The sequence below is a fragment of the Macrosteles quadrilineatus genome, unplaced genomic scaffold (assembly GCF_028750875.1).
Source record: "Macrosteles quadrilineatus isolate MER2022 unplaced genomic scaffold, UCM_ALF_1.0 Scaffold_1__1_contigs__length_201487025, whole genome shotgun sequence".
Lineage (NCBI taxonomy): Eukaryota > Metazoa > Arthropoda > Insecta > Hemiptera > Cicadellidae > Macrosteles > Macrosteles quadrilineatus.
Window position 1 is genome coordinate 81,015,608 of NW_026542594.1, and position 15,114 is coordinate 81,030,721.

Sequence of the window (15,114 nt, forward strand, 5' to 3'; positions counted from 1 at the left end):
TCCATGGCATTCATCCATTCTTCTTTGAAATTACTTTTAATTGCCTCATTGAAATTTTGCGGTTCATCAAAAACATCGACAGCTTGATATGAAACGAAATCGTTCATCCATAATGGTTTTCTGCAATCACGTTCAGGTCTTTTATCATCAATCAAAGAATTCCCTTCTTCCAAAACTAGCTGTTCATTTTCATCATGTGAATTGTCTAGATAAGAATTTTCATTTTCTGAAACTTCCTGTTCACTTTCACTGTTAGAATGAACAAGATTTTCTTCGTTGTCAACAGATGTTATATCATTGTTTGGTTCCTCCACAAGTTCAGTTGTGCTACTGTTTATAACAGTGTATTCAACTTGTCGACTTTCATTTTTCAGGTCATCTTTCACATCAGAGGAATGACATTGGTCTTCTACAAAAATTACATCACATGCTTTTATAATAGAATAAGGTTTCTTAGGATCAATTAGTCTGTAGCCTTTGGAATGTTCACAATACCCAACCATAATACAAGGCTTTGCTTTTGTGTCAAGTTTCTTTCCGTAACATTTGGGAATATGAACATAAGCTTTACAGCCAAAAACCCGTAAGTGACTTAGATCAACCTTTGAACCAGTCCAAACTTCCTCTGGTGTTGCATTCTTTAAAGCTGCTGTAGGACTACGATTCTTCAAATAGATAGCTGTGTTTATAGCTTCTCCCCAATATCGTTTTCCTAAACCTGAATCTTGAAGTAAACATCTTGTCTTTTCAACTAGTGTTCGGTTAACATGTTCACTTACACCATTTTGCTCTGGAGTGTGGGGTATAGTGGTCTCATGAACAATGCCATTTAAACGTAGAAAATCTGCAAATTGTTTGTTAACATACTCACCCTTGCCATTATCAGTTCTCAAGCGCTTAATTTTAAAGCCAGTTTGATTTTCTACTTCCATTTTGAAGTCTTTGAACTTACTTAAAACCTCATTTTTGTGTTTAAGTAAATAACCAAAAGTTTTTCTTGAGAGATCATCGGTGAATGTTAAAAGATAAAGAGATCCACCCCAACTTTTAACTGACATTGGTCCACATAAGTCTGAATGAATTAGCTCAAGTAATGAAGTAGCTCTGATACTTTGACCTTTAGGAAAAGATTTTCTTGTTATCTTACCTTCAATACATGCGGTACAAGTATTCTCCTTTTCTGATTTTGAATAATTTACTCCATTAACTAAACCATTTCTTAGTAAATCCATTCCTTTATGACTTAGATGACCTAATCTACGGTGCCACGTACCTTTGGTTGCAACTGTAAGAGCAGCTGATGAATTATATTCTTTGAATTTAGAGTGACCATTCAACTCTGTTGGCTCAATTAAATTTAGTTTATATACACCACCGTCATTCACAGCAGAAATGTCACTATTTCCCTCTATTCGACAGTTATTTTCTGAATAAATTCTGCACGAATCTTTGTCAAAAACTACTATTTTTCCTTTTTCTCTAATTTTATTTACAGACAACAAATTAGTAGTAAGTTCTGGTATGTATAAAACATCCTTAACAGTAACTTTATTAGAATTTTCTATATAAAGTTCAATATCACCAACACAATTACTTGTAAGTTTTGCATTATTGGCCACCAAAACTTCCTTCTTTTCAAACTTACCATTTTTCACCATTTGATTACTCATATGAGTTGTACAACCTGAATCAATTACCCAATCATTATGATCAACTTTGGATTCATAAGATTTTATATTTTCAGTATGGAAAACAGTTGTAAGCAACAGATTGTCATTTTCTTTGTGTTTCCCAACATAATTTGCCTTAGATCTGTGCTGAGAATTATTGCCAAGATTAGGACAGTTAGGCTTAATATGTCCAGGTTGATTACAAAGATGACAAATAATTTTCTTCTGCGGTCTAAACTTACCTTTTGAATCTTTCAACTTCTCAATTTTCTTGACATAAGAATGTTTAGTTGCCAAAGCTGATTCACTTCCAGTTGAAGTATTTTCAGACCTCCTAAAATCCTCTTGTAAGAGACGAGTTTTAACAAACTCACTTGAGACAGTTGCTTGAGTAACTTCAATACCCATAATAAGCGGTTCATATTCTGAAGGTAAACCACCCAGAAGTAACATTGCAACTTCTTCATCATCAACAATGTGATTTATGTCTGCTAACTGTTGAACTAAGGACAAAGTTCCATTTATATATTCTGCGATTGTGCTAAAATCTTCCAATTTAGTTCTAAGTAAACGTCTTAAAAGACTAAGTCTTCTAACCAAACTTTTGTTTTCAAAAGCATTCTGGAGATTATCCCAAGCTTCTTTAGCAGTGTTAGCATTCCTAACATAAGGATAACAAGTAGGCAAAACATTTAAACAAATTTTTGCAAGAGCCTTTTGATCCCTGTTTTTATCTTTGATTTCAGTATCAACAGATACACAATCCCAAAGTCCATCAATTATTAATGCCATTTTCATTGAAAATTTCCAATTGTTATAATTTGAAACACCCTCTAGACGTTCAACATTACTATTTCCTCCCATTATAATATTTGTCATACTAGACAATCCTGTATTACTTGAAGTAGGTGTAATAGTAGGAGTTGTATTAGTGTTTTCTTGTGTAGTTTCCATTTTAGGTCAAACAACATAAAAATTCAGTTCAAGAAATTAGGTAACAAAATATTGTTCATAAGCCTAGAAATCTTACCAAACACAATCAGTCCAGAATTCTTCATTTTAATGTAGTTTTATACATATTCAAAATGAATTATATCAAAAACGTCTTCTGGGCCCATAACCTGATGAAATGAGGGAATAAAATACATAAAATACTTTATTAATAATTGATGTAAAAAGGAAAGATATTAAAACATTAACACTTCAAACTGTGAACATATTAGAACAACAAAATAATCACAAGCAGCTGATATAAAAAGATACATTAAAAAGATATTTGATTATATAGCATTAAGCAAAGCAATACTATATAAAATCCTCAACAATATCAGTGTGCAGTGCATTATCATTGAGGTGAATTAGTGGTAATAGGGTATAGGGTGGTGAATAATAGCGTTCATACCACAAACTGAAATGGTTTTGCAGTCCTTGACCTCGTATCAAACTTAAAAACTACCTCGGACCAGCAAAACCTCATTTTGGCCCTAGGCACGAAATATACTATTAAGTTTAAGCCTAGTAATATTTTTGAGACTGAATATTTTACACTTATTTAAAAAGGACCAAACTCAGAAGTGGATTAAAGGGCAATTGAGAAAATATCTCAAACTTTTTGACATAACTTCAAGTACTTTCTCCTCTACAATTTAATATGGTAAAAGAATTGTTTATGTAAAAACCCTGATCCCAAAAAAGTGGTTTTCGAAGTAATGTGTGTGTCTGTCTGTATGTGTGTATGTATGGTACAGAGCTACAGACCACGCCTGTGGTCCGAGTCCGATTTAGATGAAATTTGGTATTTTCGGTACCAATCCATGGTCTCTCCAGATGTTTTTTTTTCATTTTGGATTTTTAATAGTGATTTTCCATAAAACCCTATAAAATAATGGATGAATAAAATTTTCTCAGAATTGGCCCGAACGATTTTGATTAAAAATTAACATGTTATATACTCTTTGAATATGACAAAAATTGTATGAACCCTCTATGCCGTAAAAATTATGGTTTAAAAGTTATTGCAACTTTTGTGATTTTCCCTTTTAAAACCTTTTAACTCATGGAAAATCGGATTGAAAAAAAACTACATGGCCAATTTTGATTCAAATTGTGTGCATGTTAAAAATCCAACTCATTTAAATTAAAACTAAACTAGCAAATAGTTTGCTACTAGAGTTTTAAAGGAAAATTGTCCATTTAAATTGGGTTAAAAGTTTGATTAAAACGCTTAAATTCCCATAAATTTTAAGAAGTGTCGGGGGCACCCCTTCCCTCCCCGCATTATAAACATAACTATGGGTTAGCCCCCAGCCGGCATGGGTTAAACAACGAATTTGAGGGGGATTCTGCACCGTGAGCTTTGGGGGGGATGGGCACCCCTGGGTAGGACCATAGACAAATAGAATATGGTAGGACTTACTAGTACAATATTAACATGTGACCAATAATTAACTTTCAGTATTAAGTGAAAAGTATAAACAAGGACATGCCCTCTGAGGTTAGTAAAATAGAATAAAGATTATAATGTTTAAAGAACGCAGTATCAACAATACTATAGTGTCCCCCTGTTGCAGTGGCGGCGATTGAGCCCCCCCCCCCCCCCCCCGCAAGTTTGTTTGCTGAGCCCTCTCCCGATAATTTTTATAAACATTATCACATGTATTACCGCCTAAACTTGCACTTTAGCTTGGCACAGCATCTCCCGAGGCACCGAGGCTTCATCATCGTCTTCCATGATCACGGCAAAATCGTGAATACTTACCGTAGTCATGGGTGAAACATTTATTATCATAGTCTAACAAAGATTGCAACCAAACCTGTAACATCATCGGATAACGACATCATCGTCTCCCACGTTAACGGCCCAATCTATAATATCTCCTGCGACCAGTGGTGATGAGGATATTATTTTTTCCACAATAGGGGCAAAATTCGACATATATCTCTTGCGGTAAAATAAACAATATGATCGTCTTCCGCAATCACGGCAAAATATTGAACATCTCCTGCGGCCGCGGAGACATCGTCATCGTCACCCGCGGGAAAATGTTCTCCCCGATAACCGTGATCGCGGCAAAAGCGTAGGGCTAATCTTTCAATTTCATGAACTCGATCCTCGCGGACATAAAAGTTTTTACTTTTAATTGGGCATTATTGTATTGAGTACTGAGAAAATCGGCTCTAGATAGATTTTCTGACTTTTTGCTTGATCTCTCAAGCTTGTAGGCCAGGCACTGCTTGGCTCGAATATAAAATGATATAAAAACTAACTGTTTCCAAAGCAAACCAATTTAGAACCAATCTCATTTGGCCTGAGGCCCACAGGTAAGTAACATTTTTTACCTGACTCGAATTAAACAAATCTAAAGTGCAGCCTCCTAATAGTAAGAAATGAAATTAAATGAAAATCCTTCTTTAGCATCAATGAAATAATGGAATTTTATTAGCTAGTGCTCTAGCCACTTAAGGTTAGTTTGCCGATTTAATTGTTAAAAAATTGTCAAGTTCATTTATTTCAATCAGCATAGAGGCCCCTCTCTGGTGTGACCCGCTGGGGCCATGAGGTGAGGATTAACATTAATGTTTTATCCTCCTAGGCCGGAGGCCACATTGGTTCTGAATACGGCCCTATTGTAGCGCCTTCACACAGTCCACGAGGACAGTTGATGCAACCTGAATGACTGATGACAATTTTTTTACCTAGGTTGGTAGAGAATTTATATCGATCGGTCAAGTAATAGTGTCAGTTTAACTGTTGTAAACTACTTGTCCAAGTGCTTTTATACAGGTTATAACAAATTTTTGTTATAAAAAACGTATTTTAATTCTCATATAAATCTATCTATATATATAATACGTGAAGCAGTTTTTTTTAACGCAACTCCTCCCTTATTTATGGACCAATTTCAACGTTTGAGGTGTCAAAAGCAGGCCCGTTTTTGACCTTGTCAGCGCCCTAGGCACAACAAATAGTAGCGCCCCTTTGCAATATATATACAGGGTGTCCACTGACGGGGAAAACCGGGAATCTGAGAACTAAGATTGGGTTTTTTAACCGGGAATTATGCGTAGATTTTGTATATCCAACTGGAATTTTCAATTTACCGCCATCGCAAATGACAACAGTGATGTTTTCGTGACCACGGGAGACGATAATATGTCTACACACAGCCGGGAGGGATTATCAGAATTTCCGCGATCTCAGAAGACGATGTTGATATCTACAGAGCCGCGAGGGACGATGATAATGTCCACACGAACTCGGCAATGATTAAAATTTGGCCGCAACCACCGGAAACAATAATTACGATGTCTTCACGGCCAAGGGAGACGATAACGATATCTACAGGACCACTTGAGATACAATAATGATTTCTACATGGCCGCGAGGGATGATCAGAATGCCGCAATCGCGCAAGACGATGATAATCTCCACATGCCCACGGGAAAAAATAAGAATTTTGCCTCATTCACGGAAGACGATGATCTATAAATTACGTGGCCAAGGGAGTGGGAGATGAATACTATTTTGCCGCAATCGCGGGAGGCGATTACTATGTACAAACGACCGCGGGGGACGATATAATGATGTCTTCATGGCCGCAAGGGGTGATCAGACTTTTGCCACTACCGCGAGACGATGATAATCTCCTCACGACCGCGGGATATGTTCATATATTGCCGCGATCATGGAAGGTAATAATTATGTATACACGACTTTGGAAAATAGTCAAAATTTTGCCTCAATCTGACAGACAGTTACAATGTCTACACGGCCGGGTGGGATCATCAAAAGTTTACCGCGATCATGCAAATACAACCACCAATTCTTTTTATTTTCCAATTATTTGGCGCCCCCCAAAAATGCCAATTGCCTCGCGCCCTAGGCACGTGCCTAACGTGCCTATTTGGTAAATCGGCCCTGGTCAAAAGATTTGTCTCAATATGTAGTTTTGCAATACGGTTTTAGAATTTTAAAATTCCTACTCATAAGGGCGTGAGACACTCTCAAAGGTCGGGTTTTTCCCATAAGAAATACATAGAACAAATTTAAAAACAAAAACAGCTGTTTATAAAAAGAGACTCATCAGCTTTTTGGGAGTAAATATCAATGTTTGTAATATTGAGTAGGTTAAGGCCAAGTTAAACAGTTAATCAGTTTTGTTGGAAGAACAGAAAATGCCTCAAGTTCAAAGAAGATTTCTATTGAACACGGGAGGAGGAGACAATTAATAACAAGATATCTTGTGTGTATGAGGAGAGTAGAAAAAGAGAGACCTGGTCTAACAGATACCCATCCAGATACACATTTACTTGGTGAGATGAATAATATTTGCCAGTTCTGTTGTTCAACTTACTTTGAAAGTTAACGAATATACGAAGCACATAGTGTTGTCACGGTGGGTAAGTAAAATTGCCTAATGTCATATCAAATTGTTAATGCATTTAAAACTATATAAAACTATATAAACTGCATATAAAACTATAACTTAAGAAAAATTATATTATTTTTATTATGAGACTAATTTTACAATTTTTAATTATAAAATTAAACTGTCATCACCAAACACAACCAACCAAACTTGCTGATAATATAATAATGGCGGGGGTATTTTATATTATCAGCAAGTTTGGTTGGTTGTGTTAGGTGATGAGAGTTTAATTTTATAATTAATAATTGTAAAATTAGTCTTATATAAAAATAAAATAATTTTTCTAATTTCGACGTGAGGGGCTCTCGCGGCTCGCACAATGCCTGACTCCTTCACAGAAGGGGTTCACATCGACTTCTGAACAGGCGCTTTAGACACGCTAGTCTCGGCGCGCATTGTCACATTTTGATGTTGCCCCTACTCGGACAGTTGAAAACTCGGACAAATGATATTTTGATATTTTTTTAAATAATTTAAAAACTCGGACAAATGAAAACTCGGACAGTTGATTTAACGAGATATTATTAGTTATTTATCAAAACTCGGACAGTTGAAAACTCGGACAAATGATTTTTCAAATATTTTGTAATTTTTAACAAACTCAGACAGTTGAAAACTCGGACAAATGATGTGATCCCGTTGTAGCCCTTTAAATTCTAAACAAAATGGTACGACTCCCATTACTGTAAAAATTACGGTTCAAAAGTTATTGTAAATATGTTATTTTCCCATAAAAACCGCATAACAACAAAAAATACGTAGGATTTTAGAATAAAAGCCGGTTTTGATTTAACTTATCATTAAAATTTTGAAAGTTTTTTTCACTTTCTTGAAAGATTGATTTTTAATGGGGATTTCCCCATAAAACCCAGTAAAATAACGCAAAAATCTGATTTTCTCAAAAATGGTACGAACGATTTCTAAAAAGTTTAGTATGTTATAGTCCTTTAAAATCCTAGCAAAATGGTACAAATTGTATTTCCATAAAAATTACGGTTCAAGAGCTAATGTAACTTATGCTATTTTCCCATAAAAAAAAAAAAAAAAAACAATAAAATAACAATACCTCCACCACAGCAAACCTGCAGACTAAGCGAATTTCAACTTGCCTGATTACATTATTACTAAAATATTTCCATGAATAAGACATATTTATTCCCAATTTAAATAACATTAGATTTAACGAGTGTTTAGGTTTGTTGCTACGGGGAAGGTAAAAAGTGTTTTTTGACCAACCGTCAATAGTATAGAATGAAATAAATAAATTTGCCAAATTTTATCAGCATATATCCATAAACAAGAAAACTACAACAGTTTTCATTTTCTCCATAAAAATAACATAGGAATTTTGAATTACACTATTTTTGAATTTTCTCTGTGACCGCCACGCATACAACAGCGCTTCAATATACTAAATTATTTCTTTTTTTAAGCTCTACAAAACAGTTATATAAGAAATTGCAAAATCTTTTGTTTTTAAGGTAAAAAATGGGAAAAACCCATTTTTACCCCGTAAATCCCCCATAAACCCCTGTTCCCATGGTCCGATTATACTGGTTCACGAACTCGTTTGAATAAACGTAGGTTTACACGTTTGCACCAAATTTCATCAAAATCGGATGATTTTTACTTGAGTTATCACACTAACGGACACACACACATATATATATATAAAATATATAAAAAAACATTATTTCTATATATATATATATATATATATATGAATTTGAACGGATGGTGTTTTTGGCTTCTAGGGACCTCAAAACTACAAAATATATCGGTCCCGGGTCCAGGTCTTATTGTGAGTACTACGGTAATTGCTTATTCCCTATATAGGAAATTCGCTAAAAAAATTGATTTTTTGAGAAAAGCTGGTTTTGATAAAAATTAATATGTTATGGTCCTAATAATTCTAAAAAAATAGTAAAACACCCATTGCTGTAACAATTACGGTTCAAAAGTTATTGCAACTTTTGTGATTTTTATCTATAAAATATCATATTTACTCTCACCGCTTACCCATGATAAAGGTTGTTGACAAGCTTATGGGAGAAAGTATGTGTCAGAATGCTGATACCGTTTATTTTTTAGTGTTTTCTACAAATAGCCTTACTCATAGCCGCATTAGGTTGTCCATAATAACAATTATAAATTCAAAAAAAATTTCGATTTCTTCTCCTTGGCCGTGTTCTCCTATGTTTCCATAGTTTGCAAATCGGCTCTTTCAATGATTACTAAGAAATGCAGCACAGTGTTAATTCAGTTTTCTTTATAGTGTATATTTATTTATCCAGGCTCTCTCGCTTTTTTCCATTGTAATATTTACGCCAACCCAAATTCAAATAGTAAATACCGGGTGTCCGAAAAATAACTCCCTAGTTTTGATAAACGATTGTTTATTGTAGAAAATACATATTCTTATATCTAATACATGAAATTAAAGAGGGTTTACTCAAGTTTATTTTGACATTAGTACACCTCGAATGTGACCCATTTGTAGCTCTACAGATATCTAACCGGTATTCGATCTCTCTCCAAGTGTTAGTTAACATATCAGGTGTCACTGATTCTACTGCAGCTACGATTCTTTGACGAAGATGGTCAATGTCACGTATCTTTTCTGAATAAACCAAGTTCTTAACGTAACCCCACAGGAAAAAAACCAGTGGTGTTATGTCTGGGCTTCTTGGAGGCCACGCTATCGGGCCAGCTCTCCCCATCCATCTTGCCGGGAAACCGAAAGGGCCTCCAAGAAGCCCAGACATAACACCACTGGATTTTTTCCTGTGGGGTTACGTTAAGAACTTGGTTTATTCAGAAAAGATACGTGACATTGACCATCTTCGTCAAAGAATCGTAGCTACAGTAGAATCAGTGACACCTGATATGTTAACTAACACTTGGAGAGAGATCGAATACCGGTTAGATATCTGTAGCGCTACAAATGGGTCACATATCGAAGTGTACTAATGTCAAAATAAACTTGAGTAAACCCTCTTTAATTTCATGTATTAGATATAAGAATATGTATTCTCTACAATAAACAATCGTTTATCAAAACTAGGGAGTTATTTTTCGGACACCCGGTATTTCATTTCAACCAAGTCAGTAAATGTTTGTAGCAAACTGTTAGATTAACAAACTGTTAAGAATTAACATATGTTCTTCTTCTTACTTCTAATTTCTGACAACAGCTGGAGTTTCATAACAATGTGTTTCCCATGTTAATCTTATGGAGAAACACGAAACTTTAAAGGGCCCCAGGGCCTCACTCTCTTATTATTTCCCTTAAAAGAAAGTTTACTGCACAACTTCACGTTAGGCTCTTTCCAATGACACCAAAAACATGTCAATCGGTTCAGTAGTTTGGGAGGAGTAATTGTCACAAAAAACCTGCTTGCATATTAAATAAGTACTAGTGTACCTGATGCTCGAATTCGAGCAATTGCTAAGTATTACAGGCGTTATTTTAAAACGAATAACAGTCATAATTTCTGACGACTTTAAAAAATTTGACTCAAGGATTATGGAAATACTCAAGATGTACATAACAGATCGATATAATCAACATTTTTTGTAAATATCTTGTCATTTTTCAAAAGCTGGTCTTATTTTTTAGTGTTTCCTACTGTACATAGCATTTTCATAGCTGCATTAGGTTGTCTATAATAACGATTATATAAAAAAAAAAAACATTATTTCTATTTCTTCTCCTTGGTGGTGTTCTATGACTTTCCTATGTTTCCATAGTTTGCAAATCGGCTCTTTCTATGAATACTAAGAAATGCAACACAGTGTTAATTCAGTTTTCTTTTTAGTATATCAAATTATCTAGGCTCTCTCGATTTTTTCCATTGTAATATTCACGCCAACCCAAATCAAAATAGTAAATTTTTCATTTCAAGTCGGTATATGTTTGTGCCAAACTGTTAATAGCAAAATTGTTGACTGTTTACTATTAACATATGGTCTTCTTCTCACTTTTAATTTCTAAATACAGCTGGAGTTTCTTAACAATGTTTGTTTCCCATGTTAATCTTATGGAGAGATACAAAACTTTAAAGGGCCTCAGGGCCTCATTCTCTAATTATTTCCCTAAAAAGAAAGTTTCCTGCACAACTTCACGTTACGCTCTTTCCAATGACACAAAAAACCTGCTTGCGTATTAAATAAGTATATAGATATAGATATTTATATTTCACCCCCCCCCCCCCCCACTCAATCCCAATAGCCGCCACTGGTTTTTATTTTGGAAATACAACAAACTATTTGCTATTTACCATATGCCCAATGATGGGAATGCTGGACCCCAGTCCCAGGCAAAGGAGGCCTGCATTTTGCGTAGATAGTTGACATGACACTCGCCATGGTACTCCATGGGTACGCAGGCTGGTGGCACCTGGTACGCAGACTGTTGCGCTGCGTGCTGTGCAGCTGTCACTGGTGACGTCAACATTACCGTCAGACTGTTGTTGTTTACCTGGTCAACCACATTTACGTGTACTACATATTACCCATCAAGTAAGTTTTCTTTTCAACCCAAATGAAATACTCCATATTTCCATTAAATATTGTATTGCATGGTTGATTTTTGCAAATATCTGTAGTTGGATAGACCAAGTAATAAAAAAAAAGAATAAATTGGTCCAAAAGTGCATATATTTACTGGTAATATCCCTAAATTTGAAAATCTATCTATTTAATGGAGTGAATGAAAATACATCTAATAACACTTGAAACATATTTACACTAATACTGTTTTAAAAAAGACTGTAAATAGGATGTCTTGCAACCATATTTACAAACTTTGGCTCGTTATTCAGCAAGTAAAAGAAACAAAAAATATAACATAACACGGGTCCTATCTCATTCCGTTTTCGGTCTATCTGTCTGTATGTGATTTTTACAAAAACATTCATAAGGGGGCAGAGAGAGGGGATGAACTTGCATGAGTGAACGTGTAATTAGTTCGGCTCCGTAATTTTTGCTGTTATATTTATTTTAAATTTACGGTTATTTATTGGTTAAGTGTATACAGGGTGTCCCTTAAGTAAACAGCCAAACTCCGGGAAATGGTACTATGGGTCAAAATAAAGAGAAAATCAAGAATAATATTTTTTTCCAAAATCGACTAGCTTAGCCTTTTTCTACCCCATTTTACAACTAAAAATCGTAATATTTCAGTTATTTCTTATTCAATCTTTTTGAACTTGGTGTCATTTGATAGGGAATTAAAAATGCCAAATAAAAGTTTACTTGTCATTTTTTCTTAAAATCAGCCATTTTTTAGTAATTTAAGTTAAAAAAATTTAAATGCCATTTTGAAATTTTATGATGAATCAAGATGAATTTTTTCTAACATGGGTCTCTATTACCATAACATGCATACCAAGTTTCATAATGATTGGTTGAAAAACTTTAAAGATAAAAATGTTAATGCGAAATAAACAAAACGAGGTGTTAGCCCGTCCTACGTACGGGAATTCAGTAGTCAGTTAAAACCGTGTACAATTCAGATCAGCTAGTTTACAAATATAAAGACCAAATTTCTTGCAGTTTTAATGTGAAAAATCATCTTGTAAACAAATGTTGTGTGACCAAATATGTTTTTATTCCATCATAGGCCTATACGATATGCATTTTAAATCCGATAATTTTACAATAAAACAGCGTTGAAGTGAGATTTGCAGCCGATTCGCACAGACCCACACTGATTATAAGTAACCTACAGTAGAGAGTAATAGTCAATTGAGAAGTGTATAGACCTAGTCAACGATACCACCTTCCATAGCATACCTCCCTCTTCCATAATTATTATCACCACAATACAAAAATCTACTATACACAATTTCCAGTAGGTCTGAATAGAAACGACCTAAAATAAAACGATAGTATCCAATAAAATGTGCGGTACACATAATTTAACTTTGGTGTCATAACATCAAAACTAATCGTCACACCTCTATCCTTTATATCAATTTCACTGCATTAATTGCTAAATAAATAAGCGTAAACAAAGAAACGTAAAAACAATAACAGTTTGTTTTGAAACAGCTGTTTGGTTCAAATAACATTCATTTGAAAAAATAACTGGTCACATGTAGCAGGAATATAAAAAGTAAACACTCTACGATAGTAAAGCTAATGACGTAATTGTCAATGTTTATTATCCATACCGTTATCAGTCCTATCCTTGATAATTACCCACCCTCATTGAATAAATGTACATCGTAATTTCCCATATTAGTTAGTTTAAACAATATATTCATAGTTGAAATAAAAGTGATATTTTCACGTTTGGGGGGCGCTGATATAGGCGCCCCCAAACGTAACTACAACTGAAAACGATTTCATAAAAGGATGGTTTGTCTAATTGCAGTATCCTAGGTCAATGTTGATGTTGTGTTCAATCTATGTCATCCACCTGTTTATCTTTGTATAAAACCCGGCTGAGGTTGTGGTGGTAATTTAAAATCGAGATTCCTGATTATTCTTGATCTTCTTTTTATGACATCAATATTTCCGGGCCTAATCCAAACAAAGTTAAAGCAGACAAACATTAATTGTAAACAGAAAGCTACCATGAAGAATTAAAACATGTAAACATTGTTATTTTTCTAATCTTTCCTTGAAAAGTGGAGCAGTAAAATAATTTGCATTTATCCTTTTTTATTAAGACTCGTGTACAGAGCCTCGATTTGTACTGTGGTTTAATTAATTTTGGTTTAAACTGTGGTCTAATTATCTCTACTAATCTTACTTATTTCCTATAATCTATGACAAAGCAATAAAATAACCTCATAGTTCCATAATTTTTATTTAACCAGCTGTTAATTAAAACAAACTATATTGCTCTAAAACAAATCGAAGATTACAAAGATTGCTTTAAAAAATCATTTGAACATAATAGTATTTTACTATGTATATTTAATTAATCTGTCATCCTCTTACAGAAGAATTGAACGTATCAATGATTAGCATTACACATAGTATAAATAAGTCAACCCTAAGTATGTCTTTATATTTTTATCCATATGCTTAATTTGTGACACAAAAGCTGAATATTTACAGCTGTTATGTTAAGCAAATTATTTTATGCTAAAAGCTAGTTTAGAATCTTAGCGTCGGCTGCTAGAATTTTTAAAAATTAAAACTTAATTTCTAAAAAACTGGGACCCTAAACTAAAATTATGGCTTCGACATTCCCTAGTTCTCAAAATTATCTTTCTTTCAACACAAAAATCATGAAAATCCGTCGGGTGGTTGATTCAGAATCGTGAAATAAAAAAACACTGTTTCGTTTTAATATTATAGATGGCGAATATCTGGTTAACAAAGTGATTTTGAGAAAAATTTTATTCTTGATTTTCTCTTTGTTTTGACCCATAGAACCATTTCCCGTAGTTTGGCTGTTTACTTACGGGACACCCTCTATACAAGAAGTTCCATAGTTTATCTTTGTAGTCTTTGACTTCTTTTATTTTTTATTTTTTTATTTTTTTATAAGGGAGAGGAGGTAAAAATGCTTTTACGCACACAGGTAGCCAGCCTGTAGTGTGAGACTCCTGAGCTTGTCAGACTACTCACTAAAAAACCCCCTCTACTCTGTTGGACACAGACCTGGGATTGTTTGTCACATTACTTCAGGTCAGGTCAACGTGTGACCTAAGCCCTCAGGGCTCGCGCCGTTTCTGGCATTCAATTTTCTTTATGACCTAGACCGCATCTCGGTCAAGCTCTAGCTTCTTTGTGCGGAGAATATCCTGGACGAAATGTGACATACAGGTCCAATTGTCCTCACCCTCCGTCATCATCGGAATGACCGTGTCCACCAACAACTGCCCTACATGTTGTTCAGCCTCCAGGCGGGAACCTTCCCAACGCTGACAGCGGAAGAAGGTGTGCTCCGCGTCGTCGGGAGTGCCTGGGCAGTAGATGCAATCGGGTGACACGGCTTTGCCCATCCTGAACAGGTACGACCGAAAAAACCCGTGAACTGTCAGAAACTGGGTAAG

At 34.8% G+C, this 15,114-nt stretch overlaps 1 protein-coding gene across 6 annotated transcripts in view; it reads right to left on the minus strand.

Moving 5' to 3' along the window:
* The window catches only part of LOC128983669 (beta-mannosidase), a 254,706-nt gene that overhangs the window by 176,939 nt on the left and 62,653 nt on the right, over positions 1-15,114 (minus strand). For 4 of the 6 annotated variants that reach the window (XM_054403052.1, XM_054403051.1, XM_054403055.1 and 1 more), the window contains one exon: positions 11,380-11,579. The exons of the other annotated variants lie outside the window; for them this stretch is intronic. In XM_054403052.1, coding sequence (XP_054259027.1) covers positions 11,380-11,579 — 200 coding nt within the window. The remainder of the gene's footprint in view (positions 1-11,379; positions 11,580-15,114) is intronic. 6 annotated transcript variants of the gene reach the window in all.